At 42.0% G+C, this 22187-nt stretch overlaps 1 protein-coding gene across 3 annotated transcripts; it reads left to right on the forward strand.

Moving 5' to 3' along the window:
* Positions 1–1447: 1447 nt before the first annotated feature.
* Positions 1448–20889, forward strand: LOC133221284 (protein mono-ADP-ribosyltransferase PARP14-like). 3 transcript variants are annotated; one of them, XM_061370019.1, is made up of 18 exons: positions 1448–1657; positions 1761–1867; positions 1947–1980; positions 3698–3895; positions 4894–5181; positions 7047–7283; positions 8676–10927; positions 11331–11564; positions 11845–12066; positions 13083–13173; positions 14108–14257; positions 14791–14853; positions 15834–16001; positions 16856–17062; positions 17157–17744; positions 18877–19022; positions 19567–19741; positions 20151–20889. In XM_061370019.1, the coding sequence occupies exons 1-18, from the start codon at positions 1465–1467 to the stop codon at positions 20438–20440; spliced, it is 5643 nt and encodes a 1880-aa protein (XP_061226003.1). In that variant the 5' UTR covers positions 1448–1464; the 3' UTR covers positions 20441–20889. The 3 variants fall into 3 exon arrangements, with proteins under 3 accessions (XP_061226003.1, XP_061226004.1, XP_061226005.1); XM_061370020.1 differs by lacking the exons at positions 1448–1657; positions 1947–1980 and having other exon boundaries at positions 1728–1867; XM_061370021.1 differs by lacking the exons at positions 1448–1657; positions 1761–1867; positions 1947–1980 and having other exon boundaries at positions 3744–3895; positions 4851–5181.
* The last annotated feature ends 1298 nt before the right edge of the window (positions 20890–22187 follow it).

The raw sequence follows: 22187 nt of genomic DNA on the forward strand, positions 1-22187 counted from the left end.
TAGACCAGGCTGCTCAAACCCCCATCCAACTTGACCTTGACACTTCCAGGGATTGGGCATGTGAAATAGGAGCTCACTCCTCTAATCAAGATAACAGAGTTTTATTGAGGGGCAAAGTCAATAAAGCAAAAGCAACAATGCTGGGCATGTGACCGTCTCCAGAGGCGCACTGATTAGCATTTGTTACAGGTTTATATACTTTCACTATTGCATTAGTCATATACGTATTCATAATTCCTGCATAAAGGCAGGGAATATTATAACTAGCTCCAGGATCTTATTATCATAAGTCTCTTCCTTTTGACGGTGATTGTGGGCAGGGGTCTTGAGGATGAAGTAAGCAGTCTTCCTCATGCGGGCAGGGGTCTCCAAGATGAAGTAAGCAGTCTTCCTCACAGTGTACTTTTCACCTTTGGCACAGTTGGATGTCCCAGCAATCACAAAACTAGCTGAAACCAGCCAGATCTGTAATTTTTCCAATAGCTGGCAAAGATTTAGAACAGTGTGACCTTCATCCAAAACTTACTGCAAGCAAAACAGAATGGGCAGACAAGGAATATCCCAAGCTAGCAGATGTTTGGGAGGCACTATCTCTAAACTAACTGATAAGTAGAAGGGTGGTGTGAAGTAATTCACTCATGTTTAGTGGGGCTACTAAATTCTGTTATCTCACCAGTCTTACAACACAAACATTGCTCTTTATCTTCAACCTAAGTTAAACTAGAAGTACTTTAACCCTATGTTTTCCAGGCACTAGCTTTCCTCATATCAACATACCCCTCACACCCACCCCTCCCCCCCCACCCCTTTTTCTTTGACCTTTACAAATTCTTTTGCTATGTGACTCCATTTTGCTCAAGAGTTCTGGCCATTTCAACTTGTTGTCTAATCTTGTGTCTTTAGCGAGCTTTGCGAACTCATACAGTTATATCCCCATAGCAACACCTATGATTTGCGAAAGCCAACACATTTATGTGTTTACCACAGGCATCCACAGCTTCTCTGGGCAACCTGGTCCAGAGTCTCACCACCCTCACAGTATTTCTTCCTAAGAAATACTAATTCGTTGCAATCGTGCACAGTGATAGAAGTATTTCTGATGGAGAATAATGGAAACAGGTAGTTTCACTTTGTGCCACGACTTGGTTTCAAAACGTAAGGCAGGGAGTGCGAGTATTGCCCACTGCCTGAGTTACAAGCTCAGGCACTGAGAACGGCTGCATTTGTAAAACCAGGTTCTGCCGCGGCTCTGGGCAAGTCCCGCGTTAACGCTCACGGCCTCCCGAGCAGAGCTGGCTGTGTAGCCAAGGCTGCTTACGGAGGCCGGCGTGAGGACCCTTCCTGCCCGCCGAGTGGAGTGGCAGCGCTTCCCTCGCAGGGCGGAGCCCGGCGCTGCTTTCGCCTCCATCGCTGAAGAAATGAAACCGAAACTGAAGGGGTTGGGGCTGTGGTGTAAGTGCGGCCATGGCGGGGCAGCGGCCGGGCGGCTTCCCGCTGCTGGTGCGCGGCGACTGGGGCTCCGCCGAGCCCCCCCGAGCCCTGAGGAAGAAGCTGCTCCGTTACTTCCAGAGCCAGAAGCGCTCGGGCGGCGGCGAGTGCGAGCTGCGGGCCGGGACCGCGACCGGGCACCTCCTCGTCTGCTTCTTGCACCCCGAAGGTGAGCGGCCGAAATAGGGCCATCAATGGCCGCTACCCGCGTTTGGGAACGGGAGGTCCGGCGGTGGCATCCCTCCCCTCACCGGTGTGTGTCGTGTTGACAGTGAGGCAGCGGGTGCTCGACCGGCGGGTGCATGAGCTTGAGTGGAAGCCCAGAGGGCAGCTGTCGCTAGTCGTCACCGAGCTGCCTGCGGACGGCTGCCAGGCGCAGGTGAGGCAGGCGGGTTGGCGTGGAGGGCGGCCGGGCGAGCGGGGCCGCGGTAACCTCTCTCCTCCGGTTCCGCTTGCAGGAGGTGGCACCAGTTGGCGAGGCCGAGGCGTCAGGTAGGGTCTTCGTGAGGCGCGGTGCGGGGCCGGGACTGCGGTTCTGGACACCCCTGGGTCGGGGGAGGGAGGGACAGGGAACGGCGACAGAGCCGTCTGCCCGTCAAGAGCTTGCCCAGGCTGGCGTAGAGATGTGCTCTGTCATTTCACCACCTCCACCGCTCCCCTTTGTTTTTTTAAACATAAATTTAATGTAATTTATAAAGGATAGCCTTTAAGTAAACTCCAAGACATGCATAAAACCTGAACGAACTACCTTTCCATGCTGATTTTGTTGTGGTTCCAGCAGACATCATCTGTGTTCTCCTTGCGGACCAGAGTTGGCTAGTCACACATACCACCTGTATCCTACATGCAAATGAGTTATTTGTACCAATAAGAGTGGTGCACAGGTGAAGATCGAGGGTGCAAGGCCAGGAAAGCAGCTTGACAGATATTGCCATTACCTTTTGGTTTCTAATTTAGCTGTGTTCCTTATTGTTTCAAGCCAGCAGGTAGAGATGTGGTGCAGTCAGCATACATCACGATAGACACTTTTACAGGGGTGCTTGACTTCTAAAGGCACTTCCTTCCAGGGTGGGTTGTCCTCAACGGATTTCTTGTTTAACACACAGTTCCTCTGTGAGGGCTGTGCTGTAATGCATGAGAGAATGTGCTTGCAGGGGTTAATGAAGAATGATGGTGTGCTAGTTTGGTTTTTAACATTATGCCTGAGGCTTCTTGAGCTTAAAGGGTGTTTTTGTGACCATGCTTGACATATGGTTTGCAAAAAGTAATATATAGAAGTTTGTGATTCTGGCAATGTCAAATAAAACTAAATTCAATCTGTGCTAGCTCCTGGTACAGTACGAGTGTGACTCTTCTTCTTGAAGTATCCAGTGACTGAGAAATCATTGTAATTTATGTACAGTTAATGAACCTCAGGTGTCACTTCCCACCTGCCAGAATAAGGAAGCTTACTCTGTGTGAACTCAGCAGAAGACAGGCAAGCGTGACACTTATCAGACACCACTGTATTCTTGCTTCATTGGTTTTCATTGACCTCTGTGCTGCAATTGTGCCCTGGTCACTTGGGTGGCTTGTGGTGTTTCTCTAATGTAGTGTAGAAATAACGATCTTGAGCTTAAATAAGTAAATAAGTATCCTTTTTTTTCCTCTGTATGAGTTCCTTTAGGAAATTCCCCTCTTCACTGGCTACCTCAGACATGTCAGTTCCTTAGGGATAGCATGCAGTGGATGCTGGGTTCTGGGTCACGTCCCTACACAGAGATTCCCTGCTGCCACCAGCCCTGCCGGGGAGACCTGCGATAGAACATCTATCTGTAGCTGTGTATCCCAGGTACACCTGAGCTCTGGTGGCACAAAATGTGTAGACCCAGCAACCACACCAGTGGCTGGAACTGTAAATGAAGGGACAGAAAAGTGACGGATACCCTGATCATGGATTTGTAAAGAAGCTTTCATAGCTATTATTTATGCTGCTCTTGCCTGGGGATTAATGGAAGCCTTTTCTCCTTACCTGTTCAGACAACAACTCATTCTGTGATATTCTCAGCTTATTTGGGATTTGAAGGCTGTTGTGATAAAAAACAACACCTGAAATACTATTTGCCTGTTCTTTTTCCTCGTCTTATTTATGATCTGAACAAAAAGTGTTGTGAAAACTTGGATGATAATAATATTGGGGTTTGCACTAGGAAGTGATGTTTCATTTTAGGATCATGTGAGAAACTGGAAGTGAAGAAAGCAAGCCCTAGGAAATCTGTCATAGTAGTAACCACTGCCTCTGGGGAGGAAATAGAAGATGAGATTGTGGAAATGTACTTTGAAAATAAAAAGAAGTCTGGTGGGGGGACCATTAAGTCCTACGTCAAAAAAGATCAACAAATGATCATCACCTTTCAGGATGAGGAAGGTATGATTGTATCCTTTGGCTGTTATATTACTAAAGCTCACTTCTAAATATAGGCCTTTACCAGTGCTGGCTCTCTTTGTGGGCATTCATCCATTAGAAATGGTGTATTATTCTGAAGTGTGGCAGGATGTAAAAGGAACAAATGTACCTGTCCATTCAATACAGACGTGTGCTTCTGACAGTGGTTCTCTAGAGCTGTCCCAAGTACGTGGATCAAGGCTGACAGAGAATAATGCTGGAGAAATGATGTCAGGAGACCACAGAATACATAAGCTTTAATTCCAGTTTAGGAGACTAGATAAAGCATAGTACATTATTAACTGCAAATCATGGGTAAATACTATTGTGTTGTATTTTCTTTCATATTCATTCCAGTTGCCAGGGTTTTGAGAACTGGAAGGAAAGGTTGTAGTACATAAGTATTTATATGACAGAGAGGTGAATACTTACCTTTATGGTGAAAAAGATTTTTTAAAATAGCTTCAATTTACCTGTTTTTTCCTCTGTTTTCCTCTACACTGAAGTGCTGTTGGCTTTTTGTTAGTGTGTGAAGGATCTATGCAGAAAGAGGAAACTGTTTATGCAGAAAGAATAGTTAAATATAATTAAATATTTAGCATAGTCAAATATAGTTACATAGTTAATAGTTAAATACACAAGATAAGCAGGATGAAAGACTGTTTCTTTATTTGCTATTTATTAAATGTTACTGATCTGGAGAACAGTTTCTTGCACTTGAAGTGTCCTAGTAGGAGTGAACACAACACAAAAAATAACTCTTTTCTTTTCTCTCTTGGGGGACACTGGGGACATCTAGAACATACAGTAGCTTTTATCCTGACCCTAACATTCAATGTAGTTTTGTCTTATTTCTGTTTTTCTGTGATATAATAAAATATGTCTGGCCAGGCTTTTAAAATAGAGTATAATTTAACATGTTGCTCTGCTATGGCAGGAGGGGAAGGGAAGATCATATCTTTGTTTTCTTGTGCAAATAGATGCCCAAGAAGTTTTGCAAAGGAAGCATCACTCTGTGAAAAAAATTGAGCTGTTTGTGAAGCCATGGGAAGTGGATAGTCTCCAGGAGCCAGGCCAAGTGGAGGACTCTCAAAGATCCCTGCCTTCCACCACAGTTGTGCTTGAAAATGTGCAAGAGACAGTAAAGGACTGCATGTTAATTCTGCTGGTAGAGAACATAAGTGGCTTGTCAGAGGATGATGGTGACTTCAGTGTGGAAATGATACCTGAAATACATGCTGCTGTCATTACTTTTACTGGAAATATTGGTAAGGAGTCAGAGTTGTGGATCTTTCTTATTAGCTACTCGTGTGTGTGTGAGGGAGGCTAATATTTTCTGTCATAGGTATAAAGTTTAATCTGATGTTACATTATTTTAAATGAGGATTTACTCTACTAAAGTTAATGATGTGCACTGGCCTCTATACCTTACAGAAAATAGGTAGAGAGAAGAAGATTAGTAAACCCTCTGATTTGGACAGTAAAGAGAACAGGTAGGACTAAAACCAAAATCTAACTTTACACAAGCAATAAAAGGATGTATTTGGTCTTAGAAAAGATTGATGATAAAGGCTCTCCTTGCCACAGAGTGTCACATGTGTAGTAAGTTTGTATGGATTTGAGGGAAAATTGAACAAGTAGGTGGAACAAAGGTTTTCAACATTATTAAATAGGCTGCATTAGACTGTGGGATCTACTGTAGTAGATTGGAGGCTGGGAGAGTATAAGGGAAGCTGTTCTCTAGAAAGATGACTGCTGTGGTCATTGCTGGAGACTGCACTGCACGGACCCTGGGATGCTGAGGCAAGTGATGCTGTCCTTATGCAGACTAGCAGTTGTCAGTTGTGTGAAGTGTGGGATTAACACCGTGTGCCTTGCCTGATGCTACAGTACCAGCTAGTTATAAGGGTACTGCGTGTCTACTGTGATTTTTTTTTTTTTTAGGGTATTTGATACCCTAAAACATATATACTTTCTCTTCTGCCTTATTAGTGATTTACAGCAGAGGCATCTTTCAGGTGACAGAGAGGTGTTTGCTCCTACTTCTCACCAGTGACACATCAGGGGCACTTCCCGGTTGAATTACGGTTGATATTGTTGACAAATCCCATCCCAGGACATAGGCAACAGTGAGTGATCTGATAAGACCAGACTCAGAAATAGTGTAAGCCAATGCCATAGCTGATGTTGTTGAGATAACAGCACTGTGTTACCAGGAGAACTGAATTACACTGATGTGGTGAACTGATTGCAGGATTCTTCAAGTGCTGCTGCACGTGAGCTCTTTTAGGACAAGGTGATTTTACATGTACTTGATTCTGGGTGAGGAGACAGGATAGGAAAGAAGAGAGAATTCTGTCTTCTGTGTGGAAAAATTGTAGAACTCTTTAGAAGGTAGAACGTGGTGAAAATATGTTATATGCCACTTTGACTCAACTTAGCGAGAACAGTTGTATTATTGGTAATATGTAAGAATGAAGTTGCTCAGGAATCTTAAAGTTGTGAAGGGATTAGTCTGTGGTATAACTAAACCAAAGAAGTTCTTAGTCTCTGAGAAAGTGTTTTCTGCTTTAGAAGTCAGAAACTATTTGCCTTCATATTGTGGTCTAGTCCCAGGTTTTTGGTGTAGCCTTTAGGAAATAAACAGATCCTTTAAAAACTTAATTGTGTGTTTGCCTGGCAAATGTAAAAGACTGTCTTTTACTGTGATGACAACGGGGGAAAACCCAGTGAAAATAGAATGTGTTTATCATAAACCTGAAAGAATCCAGATTTGAACTGTTGACTTATGTCTGATTAGTTTTGTATAAAGCCATAGCCCAAAAATGAACCTGATCTTACTTTTGATTAGGATAGACCCAGTGCTACTCAGCAGGAAAACCAGTGACAGATTCTGGCTACAGTTGATGTAGTCAACAATTGTGATCAACCATGTGGTAAATACTAGGTGACAGATATGTGGAAAGGAGTAGCTTTGTGGGCACCTCTTAGTTGATAGATGCTTTGTAATTCAGTGCTGTGGTCAATGCACACAAGGATAGCCTGCTACCATCATGATAAGAAAGCAAGATACTAGTTTGATCTTGGTTTTTCTTTTACTGTTTCTTTTTCTTTTTTTCTTCTCCTGTTTCAGCTGCAGGGGAATTTGTTGAGAAGTTTAATCAAAACCACAGAGCAAAGGAACAAAATATTACTGCACGGTGCCTTGAGCTAACAAAAAGCATTAGGGCTGAAAATTTACCACCTAACATACCGAGTGACCATATAACCATCTACTTTGAGAATAAGAAGAGTGGAGGTGCACATGTGGAGGAAGTTCAGCAGCTGCCTGATGAAGATGCAGCTATCATTACATTCAATGACCATAAAGGTAATGCAGAAATAAAAATCTTACTTCTTTGAGATCCTTTCATTTAAAGATCCAAATGTGGATTTTCTAGAGAAATGCCTGTTTTGCCCTCATAATACAGTAGGTCTGGTGCTTTGTCAGCAGGTCTCTGCCAACTGGAGTGCAAGCTTACGTTTTAGACCAGCTGAGTTCTTGAGGCCTTGTTCCTGACAGAGTTCAGGTTACAGTTCATCAGAGAAAGCACAGGCCTACCTAGTGCAGGACACATCCCCTCCAGCTGTCACCTTCACCATTAGCTGCCCCGTGGCAATGTGTGCTATCTGGCTTGTGTGAGGACAACTTCTTGGGCAGGTTTTTGTTCAAAGAGCAGGTGCTGTGGTTTGTCCAGCCAGTGACAGAAACATGAGCATCTGTGGAAGGTGGAGGACAAGAGAGAAGCTGGAGGCGCTGCAGTGAAAGGGGAAGCTGGAAGGAAGTTGAAGAAAGTAGATGCTTGTCCTGGGTTTAGCAGTAGCAGTCATTTTTCTCCTTCTTGGTAGCTGGTGCAGTGCTGTGTTTTGACTTTCGGGCTGGGAACAGAGCTGAAAAACAATGATGTTTTGGTTTGGCCAAGGACTTTGTGGGCCTCATGCTCTGCCAGGGAGGAAGGGAAGCCGGGAGGAAGCAGAGACAGGACACCTGACCCAAACTGACAAAAGAGGTATTCCATACCACAGCACGTCATGCCCAGGAGGTAACTGGGAGTTACCCAGAAGGGCTAGAGTGAACTGCAGGGTTGGAGGAGGTATCGGTCGGTGCTTGATCGGGCTGGGGGGCAAGTTATCGGTCGCCTGGTGATGGGGTGTTGTATTCTCTTCCCTTGTTATTTCCTTTATCATTACTATTATTGGTGGTAGCAGTAGTGATTTGTGTTATACCTTAGTTACTAAACTGTTCTTATCTCAACCCGTGGGAGTTGCATTCTTTTTGATTCTCCTCTCTGTCCCTCCGAGAGTAGGGGGAGGGCAAGAAGCGGGGGGAGTGAGTTAACAAGCTATTTGGTTGGGTTAAACCATGACAATGCTCTTTTGGGGGGAGGGGGGAAATGGAGGAGTGATCACTTTATACTGCTGAGTAATAGCCCAGGTAACTACTGAGTTGAGTACTTCAAGTACGGCATATAACAGAAGTGGGGACAGAGCTGTGTGTACCTCCTTAAGGTGGACAGTATTGGTTCCTAAATGTCTGTCTTAGGTTTTGGCATTTAAATAGAGTAACTCTTGAATAATTTGGAATTATTTCTATCTGGGAAATGAATGAAAAACTATTCTTAGACATAAGAAACATTATTATGTAAAATACAAAGTTAAAAAAAATACTCTTTGGTTTTAAGTTCTAGCATAATTGTTTGGGATTTTTGTTTGTTTGTTTTAGATGTAACCAATGTCTTGGCAAAGAAGCATTCACTCAACAAAACACCAATCTTTGTCTATCCTTTCTACACCTCGCTGGGAACAGCTCTATATGGAAAGGAAGGGCCACAAATAAAGAAGCCAGATCCAATTATATTCCCTCTGGATCCATATATCTGGTATTACTTGCTGCAAAATAATAGACTAATGGAAACAATAAGTTGTGAAATGGCAAAGCATAATTGTGTGCTAACGTGGCCTGAACCCTGTTGTGCAGACCCAAAAGTTACTTTGCATCCTTCAGCTACTTTGTCTGAGCAGAAGCGATCAGTATCTAGAGTGATCAAGACATGGAATAAAAATGTTTCCACAGCGTTTTCACATAGCATATCTAAGTACAAAGCAATTAAATGTCAAGTAAGTGCAGAGGTGTGGGAAGCCATTAGAAATGGCTTTACCCACGGTGAGTATCTGATAGTCCCATGTATTTCCAAGGACTTACTTGTTCTAGTAGGTGAAAAAGAAGTTGTGAAGAACGCTGAACAAGAGCTGACCCTTCTGATGGAAAAGGCCACCAGAGAAATTGAAAGAGAAAAAAAAAGAACTGAAGAAATAGTGTTGGTGAGTCCAGGGGAATATGCAATTTTACAGAGTACTGGCCTTGAAAAAAGTCATATGGAGTTCCCAGCCCTTCAGATAAATTATGATCCTCTGCAGAAGATAATTAACTTATGTGGAATGCCCGAGGAAGTTTATAAAGTAAAAGGGGAAATATTAGAGAATATACACAAAATGGTAAAGAAAACTATTAATGTCCACCCTTATATTTTCCAGTTTTTAGAGCATATTGATAATGAAACCCTGTCACAAAGCCTGTTCATGACAAAACAAATTAGTGCCTTTTATGAGCTTTGCCCAGATGCTATCATCTTGAAAGGGAATGCTCCTGAAGATCTCCTAAAAGCAGAAGAAGAAATAAAGAAGGAACTGGTCTACAAAAGCATTACATTGGAGGATGAGTCAGTCCTCCAGAAGCAGGAATGGAGAATGCTCACTAAAGAAAACTGCTCTAATGAAGCTGTAACAGTCACTCAGGCACAGGGTCAGGTCATTATTGCTGGTTGTTCTCAAGCAGTAGAAAAAGCCTTTGAGGAACTTTTTAGCTTTATAGATAAAAACACCCAAGTACAAAAGTTCATCGTAGGAAAGCCCATGGCAGTCGTAATCTTTTTTGAAAAAGAGAAGACCAGTGTTTGGGGTGAGTTACAGAATAAAGATGTGAAAGTTGATTTTATCACACAGAGGAAATGTAGAGTTATATCCTTGAGTGGGCCAAGAAAAGAAGTGCTGAAGGGAGTCACCTTAGTTGAAGAAATTCTGTCTGGCTTGCATTATAAACGTGTGGTAATTAGAGAGCCAGGAGCCAAGTCATATTTCAAGGAGCGAGAACACTTCTTTGCTGCCAGTGCGAAACAAGACTTTGAGTGTCTAGTGAGGCTGGAAGAGCAGTCAGAAGAGCAGCTGGAAGAACAGCAAGGACATAGTAATGTAGGTAAACCCTATGGGCAGGTGACCATAGGTGGAGTTGTAGTAGCAGTTTATAAAGGTGACTTGTGCACTCATCCTGTTGATGTTGTGGTAAATGCCTCTAATGAAGACCTAAAACACAAGGGTGGTGTTGCTTGGGCGCTGTTAGAAGCCGCTGGTCCAGAGATACAGGAGGAGTGTGATGAGCTGGTGAAGAAGAGCGGGAGCTTGCAGCCTGGGTGTGTGGTTATCACGGGTGCAGGGAAACTCCCCTGCAAGAACATAATTCATGCTGTTGGGCCCAGGTGGAGGAAGGATGAAGCAGAACAGTGTGTGTGCTTGTTGAGACAGACAGTGAAGAGAAGTCTACAACTGGCTGAAACGTTTCATCATCGTTCTATAGCTCTGCCCGCTATAAGTGGAGGGATTTTTGGCTTCCCACTGGAACTGTGTACGTATTCGATTGTAGCCTCCATTAAGGAGACTTTGAAGGAATCCAAGGGGGACATCAGCTTGAAGGAGATCCATCTTGTGGATATTGAACAGAATAAGATTCAGGCTTTCAGCAAGGCACTGGGAGAAGTGTTTTCAGATTATCCACCTTTCAACACTTCACTGCATCAGACCAGTACAGTTCATCAGCCTAGGAAAAGGAAAATTTCTCAAAATAACAAGAACTTCCCATTGGTAACCACTGAGGAAGGCCTTGACATCATGCTGAAAGAAGGAAGAATTGAAGAAGCTACAGTAAGTGTTTTAAATTACCTGCTCTTAAAGTATTAAGCTTCTCCTTTTTCTCTAAACCAGCCACACATGTGAGGTCCTGCTTACCTCAGTGACTGATGTGCAAGTTTCTCCTGGAGAGCAAACTTGCATAAACATTTTCCAAATGGAAGCAGAATGAGTAGACCAGGGATGCAGATTTTTCACTTTCTCCCATTGGTTTGAAATGTATTTCACTGTTAACTCAGCTTTTGCGTACTTTGGGCAGGTTTGTGATGCTAGAATTGAGCATAATTTCTTTGCTCATCTCAGATAGCAGTCCCAAAACTTTACTTTGTAAATCAGCAGGAAGACTGTGCTAGATTCATCAGTGCAAGATTTGAATTTTATACTTATAAACTAGAGGTTTTGCTTGTGTGTTTTTCAGACGGACATTGTTGTCATCAGTGTTGCCAAAGATCTCCAGCTTGATAAAGGGCCCCTCTCCAAAGCTTTGCTAAGCAAGGCAGGGCCAATGCTTCAGAAAGGCTTAAAAGAAGAAGGCCTACAAAAAACACCTGAGGAAGGTTCTGTGTTGAAAACAAAAGGTTACAATCTAAGTTGCAGTGTTGTGCTTCATGCTGTTGTACCTGCGTGGTTACAGGGATACGCATCTACAAAGGTATAAGGGGTTTTATTTGCCTGAATTCTGACAGGCCTTTATACTGGGTTTAATGCCCCTTTTTATTTGAAATGCGGGGGAGTGTCAAAGAAGGTGGAAGAGTTTGGCCTATTCTTTCTTTACTGTGTGTCTGACCCTTTGTTTACTAATATATTCCTTGTCATGTATGCAATTGCTGTATTTTAATACCAAGAGGTAGCTAAAGGGGGTGAGCTACATTGCATGTACTAGAAAGAAAAAAATGACTTTCAGTAACTGAAAAAATAATTGTGCTTTACAGATCTTGGGTGACATCATCACAAAATGCCTGGAAATTGCTGAGGAACTATCTTTAAAGTCAATTACTTTCCCAGCGATTGGAACAGGGAATTTGGGATTCCCCAGGTCTGTTGTTGCTAAATTACTGTTTGACAAGGTGTTTGAATTCAGTAGTAAAAATGGAGGAAGTTATCTTGAGGAAGTTCACTTTCTGTTGCATCCAAAAGACATAGCTAATATTCAGGTGAGTTACCATATATTTCTGTCTCTGTTATATGCAAGTTTATTAGGGTTCTATCTCGTGATACTTGGCTGTCCGATAATCTCCAAAGAATCCACAGGGTGCTTGGACTTATACTAAAGAAGTTTGCTGGCAATCTCTTTCTTGTGTGTACTGAAAGTCCTTTTTTCCATTAATGGTCACCTCCCTGTCCTGTACAGCCCTATTCCCTTCCCATCCCATCCTTTTCTGTTTCCTGGTAATAATACAGATGAACATGTAAGTGCCTTCGTCTCTTGTCTAATTCTTCAGTACCAAGGACTTGCCTACAAATGAATTTGCTGCAACTCCTGCATAGCCGCCTTCACTCTTGGAAAGAGGAGTGCTTTCAATGGAGTACTAGTGTCTTTTTAGGAAGAATAATGTTGCTAGGATTGCTGTGCTGTAAACATCTCCTGTAGAAACGTATCAGTATTCCATACCCCCCTTTCTTCATTATCATGTTAGCACAAATTTTTTATATCTGCACTGAAGTTACTCATTTCACACACACATCTCTCAAAATAGAGTAGACCCCCTGTGAATTACTGCCCAAATAAATGTTTCTGCATCTCTTGACTTCTGCTGTTTTGTGCAGTAGCTAATACATTTTGAAAGGCCAGACTGGAAGCTTACTGCACCAAAGTCTGAGCTATTGTGCACAGAGAAGGGTGGTATTAGCTGCAAGATTTGAACTGGAGTGTAAACTAGGCCACTGGTGTAAGGGTGCCATCTGTTAATGTATCCCTCTGGAATGGTAACTAGGGCTTTGGCTTAGTTATTTATCAATTATGTCTGTTGCTCACACTGACTAACCTTGCTCTCTGAGAAAAACTGTGTGTCAAGACTTGCCATGAGCATCTAGGCATATGGTATGAAGTAATTTGCATTAAGCTCTTCCTAAATATGTGTGGGTTTTTTTAACTTTAGACAGTAGAAATAAAGGTTTGAAAAGTAATCTAAGGACTTCTGCAGGGGTGGATTGTCATTTCCTTCTCTAGGAATTCTCAGATGAACTTAAGAACAGGTGTGGAAATGCTGTAGATGCTACAGTGCAGAAGACTTCTCCAAGTAAGACTAGCCAAGATACAGGTAAGCTTGCTTCACAGAAGTTGCATGCCTGCTGGATATTTTTATTCTTTTAAATATTCCAGGGAAGGTGTTCATTAGGGATGTTTAGATATTTGTTTGGTGGGCATGTCATTCCCAAAGTCCAAGTACCAGTTGAAATGGCTGCTGAAAAGACAGCATATAGTATTTTCAGACTGAGCGTCTCTGTAATGTCAAACAGTGTTGTAGGTGCTAAGGAAAAAAAAGGTACCTGTGATTCATTACCTGGCTAGTGCCCCTACAGCAGAAGTTATCATGTGCTAAGGGCACAAGTAGGGCTGTTTCTTTTATTGCTGCAGTACTTGATTAGATCATGAACAGGTCAGTGTCTTCCTATGTCCTGGGAAGGCAGGTGAGTTCCTGGTTATGTCTTAAGTGGCCTCTTTGGAATACTCTAAAATCTTTTACATGTTCAGATGAATAGCAAAACCAAAGTGAAACGTCTTTGGTGTTATCCAGCCTAATGGAACTGTGGAGTGTAGGACATGGTTGAAAACTCAATCCAGTTTTTACAAATAACGCGTAGGTAAAAAGTTCCCGTCACACAGTAGAGAACCTGCCTGAAAACTCTGTGAGACAGAGGAGCAAGGGAGTGAGACTTGGCGAGTTTGCTGCTCTCTTACCTTGGAGTTTTGCAAAGGTTTATACAGTAAAATGTTGCAAGGTAGTGTCTGTATACCAGGTGTGAAGTGAAACAAGTTTTTCTGCCATCTCAGCATGAATAGCAATGATGGGAATAGATGAAGGTTGATAACAGACTCCTGTGAGAAAGAATGATCTTCAGTTAACACGGCAAGCAGTCTTCTTCACAGGCTGAATGTGGAGCCAGACTGTGGTCTCTGTAGGCATTGTGCCCATGAACAAGTGCCTCATCTCTTACTTCATTGCTCCCTTCTGCTCTCTTTCTTTCCGGCAGCTTTCCCTGGTACCTCTTCAATGCCAGCACAGAATGTACATGAAATGACTATTGGCTCCATCATGTTCCAGGTGGCAGAAGGTGATATTACCAAAGAAGAGGGAGATGTTATTGTAAACATAACAAACCAAACCTTCAACCTTAAAATAGGTACTTTAGTTGACTTATGTATGAAAACAGTGCATGTAGTTGGAAGGGCTGGATAAGGAGAGTAAGAAGTATTCTTCCCCCTTCTTCCCTTCTCTCCCCCCAGTGTTTCAACCCCTTTTGTTTCACAGTGTGGTTTCTGCTTTGCTTCTTGGGGTACAGAGGTTCAATTAGGAAGTGTCTGAAACTTCCATTTTCTTGTTAATCTGTGTTACAGGATGGCATGGTTAAGACTCTTGAGGAAAGGGAACCTCATAATTTTTGTTTTATGTAATCATTTCATAGAACGTCTGTCAGACTAAAGGAGAAGATAAAACTCAGTGACATTTTGACCTCAGAGAAACTTGTTAGGTACTTTAGACATCACTGAATTGAAAAGCATAAGCCTAATATTTAGGCTGCTTTTTGTTTATAACCTTTATTGTTATCAGGATTGAGATATTTTAGATACTATGTGGTACGCAGTTCTACCTCAGATGGGACTTTATGGCATTAACAGTAGTAACTGTGGATTCATATGCCTCTTCTCATTCAAGGTGTCTCTAGAGCAATCCTGAACGGTGCTGGAAAAGCAGTTGAGGATGAATGTGCCCAACTAGGTATAGTACATTTCTGACCTCCTTCCTGAAAGTGTTCATGTATGGCAGGAATCCGTTGGAATACTTTCTCGGTGCCTACTCTACATCCATCTGTCCTATGCACTGTGTTACATCAGCTGGTTTTAATCAGTTAATGTGATACTTGTAAAACGTCTAATGAGGGAAGTAAAAGAAACGTCTTGAAGAGAGGGCTTCTGAGCATCTATAAAGAACTAAATGTATTCATTATTGCATCCTGTTATTCCAATAAAGCTTTCCATGATAAAAACAGATTGAATCTACTTCAAACAGAGCTATGACCAAGGATGATGTTGACAGAAGGGTTAATAGAGAAGCCGTACCCCACTGGAAGCAACTCCTTTAAGCCAACAGCAAATCACAAAAACATCCTGTATATGACCAAGGGGCAAAACTGGGGAAGTTGGGTTCCTGACTCAGAAGAGGCATTTATTTTAAACCAAATACAGCTAGAACAGCAGATGTAATGAATGGGGGGTAAGGATGGACAAGTGTGTGGCCCTCAAAATAAGGGCAGTGGGGGATGCTGGCGTGGAGGTCAGCTTGGAAGACCAAAGAAAAAGAACTACTTGAAGGAGATAAGAGGTAAATCTCTGTTGTACTTGCCAGGCAGGTAACTCACATTGAGTAATGTGAAGGTAGATGGCATGCTTATGTGTGCATGAAGACAAAGCACAGTACTAGTCTGTAGGAAGTTCTCAAAGACTGCAGAGCAAACTTGACAAGTAAAGGCGCACACAAAATTAATTCACCAAATGAGGCAAATGTTTTGCAAACATAAAATAAATCCTTGTGCCTTGAAAGTGAAAATAGAGAGAGGAGGATGCACAGTTTGTGGAAGGAGACTTGAAGCTTACTCTGGGGAGTATTTGTCATGATTTATCATGTCCTAATGAGGATTAGTACACATCTATATTGTGGATAATTGTTGACTGATTATGTTCTCCTACTTAATGTTTCAGCTTCACAAGCTAACAAGAGCTATATCACCACCCAAGCAGGAAGGCTGCCATGCAAAAAAATAATTCATTTTGTTGCCCAAGATGATATCAAGATGCTAGTCTCCACAGTGCTTCAGGCGTGTGAATATCAGCAGTACACCTCTGTTGCCTTCCCAGCAATAGGAACAGGTCTTTATCTCCTTTTTGAAGTGGGTTTAGTGTGTGTGATTCTGCTGATCTCAGGGTTCAAGTGATGAAATTGATTTATCTGGAGGGGTTATTCTTTGTGAAAATATATTCAGAAACCGCAGACTTTAAAACTGCTAGAAGTTCATAAAGACCTAGAGAGGTTCACTCCTTGCAGTCAGCTGGTATGTGAAGAGTATGAGTGCTCTAGATCCAACATGTTCTTGCTAACAGGAATTAAAAAGTATGTCTATACTTCCTGGAGCACCGTAAGTATATGTCACAGCAGCCTAATACATGTGGGCAGCTCATCTGAGAATATCCAGGAAACTACTTCTCCATGGCTGAAATCAGTAGATAATGCAGCTCTGGCTAGCAGCCGCACAGGTAGGGTTCTTATGGATGGAATGTGAACCTGTCAGAAAGGCCAGATTGTCCCTTTTTTTTCTCTTGTAATTTTTACTTCAGTAGAAATCTTTAGTCAGGTAATCCAGAACTAGGCCCCATGCATGCAGGGACCTCTTCCATGGATAAAACTAGACTTGCTTTTTGAGCAAAGAGTTTGCCACTGGGCCATTGAGCATAAGGCCCGTGGCCTATGAGGTAACCAAGCCATACCATCTACATCATAACCTGATCAGTTGCCATGTCAGCAACAGTAAGCTTTCATGTTTCGGTTCCTGGAAAGATGTCTCAGATCTCCTTTCCTTTTCCAAACTGGTAGCCTGCAGTTATTTCTGATATATTTATGATCCAGGTGATTGTGGTATGTTCATAACTTCTTCTAGAGATGTTTTAACAATTTGTAACAGTTCTTAGTGTTTTTTAAAGGCAAAATGCTTATTGACTCATTTCAGGCCAGGCAGGCCGTGATGCAGCTGCAGTTGCTGAAGACATGCTAGATGCAGTAACTGACTTTGCAAGAAGTAACTCTGCTCCATATGTGAGAACTGTTAAAGTTGTCATCTTTCAGCCACATCTGCTCAGTGTGTTTCATACAAGCATGCAGAAAAGAGAAAATTCTGCTAAAACAGCAGCCAAATTACAGCTTTCCAAGTTAAAGTGTAAGTAAATGTCATTTAAATACATATTATAGATCAATCTGTTTAGCACCAGCTGATAATGGTTAATACTAATTACTTGTGTATTTCAATGTAGCATTCCAGAGCTCTGAGAATCTTTCCCCAAATGGAAAAGCCAAAGCAGTTTCAAGGAAGAAAATCGAGCTGGCTGTTGTGCAGATTTGTGGTGAAAGCAAAAAGAAAGTGGAAGAAACTGAAGACTGGTTGAGAAGTGCAATCTTAAAGGAACAGTTTCAGGCAGAAATCACAGATGAGTTTATCTCTGATTTCGCTGAAGAACAGAGTGAGGAACTGCGTGACCTAGAAAATAAATTAAGAATTGCTCTTTATTTGGATGGTACCTCTATTCGAATTTCAGGTGTTGCAAAAGATGTCTGGATTGCTTATTCGACTATTCAAGACATGATCTACAGAGTAAAAAATGCTAAACTGCAAGAGAGCAGCGCAGAACTTCTTAAAAGCATAATTGAGTGGAAATATTATGAAAATGATTCCTATGTGCCCTTTGACCATCTCACAAATACGCGCTTGGAAAACGCTTTCCTAGCAAAGGAGAAAGATATTTCAGTCATCATTAATGAGAAAAAATACACAGTGAATTTAGAAGCTAAACATGTTGTGGATGACCAGGGAAAATGTACACCCATTATACGTGTTGATAAATGTAAGTAAAAGTATCTTGGCAGACTGACGTTCCCTCAGAGTAAGAAATGGTAAGAATAGGCAAAATGTTGTTAGTTCTGTGCAGGTCTGTTTCTGGAGAATGCAGAAGGGACCTGAATTGGGAATGAAAATAAAAGAATGCTGCAGTTACTTATTTTTATTTTTTTAAGTGTAGGTAGTGCATTCTGAGGTTCTTAACAGGCTTATTGGCAGTAGTTAGATGTTTATAGCAGTGATCATTCTAGATCTCAGCTGACTTCTGAGTTCTTGAGATGTATCTTCTTCCCTTTACTTCTGGTCCTTTCCAATAGAAAGAGCTACCTTTTTCTTACTCATCCATACAGGACTTTACCCAATATTATTTTTCTTTGTCCTGACATGACTCAGTTTTACAGGGGCGCATTTTATATCTTAATGGGAACAACATTTTTGTCCACTTAACCCTTAAAAGTGGATGGGTTTAAATAACAGTGCAGCCCCCAGTGCTTTAGTAATGCCTCCTGCACGTATTTTCAGATTTTTATTGTTTGTTCTTTTACCAAGAAATGTCACTTCTAATTGAAGAAACCTATAAGGCTGGATGTCTGCAACATATGCATCAGTCAGTGTTACTATTTAACAATATAGCTAATTAGTAGGCCTCACATGAAATGAAAAAAGGGACGAAAGGAAGATAGTCTTCTCCATTTAAAAGCCTTCTGCTTTTCAGATGGAGGGTATATTCTTGAACTTTTTAATTTAAATCCTTCCTTGTTCAGATTCTTTGCTTCTAGTCTCTTAGCTGATGAGAATTAACTACTCAGTAAATCTGCGTTTTCTCCTTATACTTGAAAACTTGATTTGCAGGGAAAGCTACCAGTAAAAGCTGTTGCAGAGAATTCCTCTTCACCTGTGAAGAACAGACTTGTCTAGGAACTACTTAATCAAGCACATCAGTTGCCAGTGCAGTGGCAAACTAGAAACTACAATGCCCTAATCCTCTAGTAAAAGACCTATGGAATGCTTCTGGCTGACAAAGAGCAATAGGCACTAGTGATAAACTAGATCTATGGGCGTTTAGAAGGGTTTGTAGTAGGGCATGTTTCATTTTAAGCAGAGAATTTGGGCAAATATGCTTTATGTTTCTTCTGCAGGTCAAGAGTCAATTGTACTCCCTGCAACATGGGATGATATGGAAAACCAGCGACTCAAAATAGTGGAACTAAGACCAGAAACAAGAGAATATAAAAATGTGCAGAAAAGGTTTCTGGAGACCTGTGAGTCGTTTAAAATTGAAAAGGTAAAATCCTGTCGTCGTGTCTGAGCAGAAATGGTTTTGATAGCAATGACGAAGAATACTAACAATGGGAAAATAAATTCCACTGGGATTTCTGAAGCTGTACAAGTCTTTATGGCTGTCAGTAATTTTAATCAGCATCAGTTTAATGTTGCGGTTGAGATATTTGGAACAACTTCTAAGCTATTAATCCTCCAGCACCAAGGGAGTGTGCTCTTCCCTTAAACTGTTTTTGCTATAGTAGAGCAGAGCAATTGCTTGCTTAAGCCATGTCTGCTTTGCAGGTAGGCATGGCATCTCTACCCCAGAAACCTGCAAATCTTTCCTATGTTTTTTTCCCATGGAGTGTTTTTATCATGTCTAGAGCTGGGTTCTGCTGTCAATCATGCCAGAGTTTGAAGTGACTTGACTAACTTATTTCATAGTTGATATATATGCATTGGATCTAAAAGTAGAATCTTGGAAGCAGACAGAATTGTTGATATACACTCATGTTTTTTGATGATGGCAACCTTCTTTCTTTCTGTTTTGCTCTCAAATTCTGCAGATTGAAAGGGTACAGAACCTATATTTGTGGAAGGCCTACCAAATAAAAAAGTGTGAAATGGATAACAAAAATGGCAACAAAAATAATGAGAGGCATCTGTTTCATGGGACAAGTAAGGATTCATTAACTTTAATTAACAACGGCGGATTTAACCGGAGCTATGCTGGAATGCACGGTAATGTGAATTTCAAAACAACTCTCATTTTCCTGAATAGAATCATTGAATGGTTTGGGTTGGAAAGGACCTTAAGTTCACCTAGTTCCAGTCCCTCTTCCATAGGGAGGCACACCTTCCACTAGACCAGGTTGCACAAGCCCCATCCAACCTGGCCTTGAATGCTGGCAGGGATGGAGCATTCAGAACTTCCTTGGGCAACCTGTTCCAGTGCATCACTTCCTTCACAGTAAAGAACTTCTTCCTTGTATCTAACCTAAACTTCTCCTCTTTAAGTTTGAACCCATTTTAATATCTCCCTATTGGAAATAAAAAGCAAAACTGTCAGGAGGTTCATATGCTCTGAAGATGGCAGGTGAATGATTGCTGCTAATGAAATGCTCACAAACATTGGTTTTCCTGACTACAGGTGCACACTTTGGAAATGGAACATACTTCGCCGTTAAGGCCAGCTATTCTGCCAATGCCAGGTACTCTACACCAGATATGGATGGGAAGAAGTACATGTACTTGGCTCGAGTCCTTGTTGGAGAATATTCTCAGGGGAGAAAAGGATCAATTCTTCCAGCAGCAAAAAAAGCTAGTGACTCTACAGATCGGTTTGACAGTTCAACTGATGATGTGAAGCAGCCATCCATTTTCGTCATATTTCATGATGCTCAAGCTTATCCAGAATACCTTATCACTTTCACTGCATAAGCATTTTGATTGCAGCCATCATTTCTGGTCTTTCAATCTTTCCTGGGATCTAAACACTTTTATAACAAAATATACAGTGAAAAGAACAAGTAGTTTTAACAAATCAATTTCTTACAGCTTATTTACATTTAAGTAACCTCTGTCAATTTTTGATACACTGAAAGACTGCTTGTTTACACTCGGTGTAGCTATTTAACATATTTAACATGAGAGCTCGATATTCTACTGAAAACGGCTGTTAGGTTACATATCAATCCTTTATCCCATATTAGCCTTTCCATTCAGCCATATGGCCATCCAAGTTGCACTACGCAGTGGGGAGTGCTGATGAGGGAGTGAAAGGGATCTTCTTTCAGTGTTGCATTTCTGATGTCTTCTTGCACTCTGTGACAGTCTGCATTGTAAATTCTGATACAGTGGTTTTCAGTATGTGAACTAGTTGTAGTTAATGGCTTGTGTTTGTCTAGAGCTCTCTGAACACTTACTATGGGTTTTCAACCAGTGACCTTCAATGAACTTGATGGTTCAAAGACCCAGTTGCATGTTTTTAATACAGTAACCCTCTCTGGCAGGGTAAAAAGTGGTTCTACAGAAAGTGATAGACGTTGCCTGAGTATTTAGCCTGAGAGAGACAGGAAGGTAAATCTTGAGACGGTGTTTCTGTTGTCCTATACCAGCTGCAGCCACCTTCCTGTGATCTTAAGGATAAATTAATAAAGCAAAGAAAAGCACAGAGGGGTGGGGGAGTTAAGGCTTACAGCAGTGTGTTGTCTCAGAGGAGTAAGTATTAAACAAGCCAAAGTTCAGAGTCTGGTATTTGTGTTGTCCCATGCTGCTCCCAACATGGGAGCTGAAGCAACATCATCTTTGTAGCATGTTGACAGAGTAAAAAAAATAAACCTCTTGCAGCCTTAGATGTAAGATCTTCCAGTGAAAAAGCAGAGTGATGCAGCCCCTCCATGTTCTAAAAACCTTTGACTCCTCCAAACGAATCAGGTTTGACTTCTTTTGTTGGATAATTAAGATAAAATCCCCCACTACTTGCTTTATGTAGGTAGATTGCTATTACTTTGAAGTTCTAAGGTGAATTAGTGTGTCCAGGTGAGCAGTAAACATTGCCAAGGCGTGTTTTCCAGGGAAGGTGGTGTGAAATAATGTGAACCCGAAAGTATCGTGGCAGAGCCACCACCATCAGGCTGCTCCTTCACACTCCACCCCAGTGCTCCCTATGCAACGACACCGGAACCACTTAGGGCTTTATTGTGTTAGATTGTGTCAGTTTTTTAACTGCTGGAAAATGCTGACTCTTGAATTCCTAGTGCTTGATCTGGGTGTGGGGGGCAAGTGTCTTAAGTTTTGCTTTGAAAATGAACAAACTTAGTCAATCCCTGTGACAAATAGCTGCAGCCACTGGTTCATCAATGTGACAGGAACCAGAGGTGATGGCTCTGGGTGCTGCATGGCAGCAGATGGGTTACCTGCAGCAGTCAGGGCTTTCTCCGCAGAGGGTAGTAACGCATCTGTCCTCAGCCTCTGCATGACCACCAGGGTGTTTTTTCACCAGCACTTGCGTTACAGGTGCTTAGGGAATCAAGCGCGGAGCAGAAACTGCAGCACCGGGCTGTGTGCAGGTTACGGGTAGAGGATGCTGCTTCCCCAAATAAGTTTACCATAACCGAAAGGCAAAGCGGGAGGCAGAACAAAGGGATGACCTTGTTGGCTGCTAGCTCCCAGCACGAGCAGAGGG

The sequence above is a fragment of the Neopsephotus bourkii genome, unplaced genomic scaffold (genome assembly GCF_033783945.1).
Source record: "Neopsephotus bourkii isolate Nb327-2 ecotype Australia unplaced genomic scaffold, CSIRO-AGI_Nbou_v1 NB_1526, whole genome shotgun sequence".
NCBI lineage: Eukaryota > Metazoa > Chordata > Aves > Psittaciformes > Psittacidae > Neopsephotus > Neopsephotus bourkii.

Coding starts and splice junctions, on each gene's coding strand:
- LOC133221284 (XM_061370019.1), top strand. CDS start 1,465: ATGGCGGGGCAGCGGCCGGGCGGCTTCCCGCTGCTGGTGCGCGGCGAC. Junction 1,868..1,946: donor CGGACGGCTGCCAGGCGCAG/GTGAGGCAGGCG, acceptor TTCCGCTTGCAG/GAGGTGGCACCAGTTGGCGA. Junction 14,854..15,833: donor GGATGAATGTGCCCAACTAG/GTATAGTACATT, acceptor TTAATGTTTCAG/CTTCACAAGCTAACAAGAGC.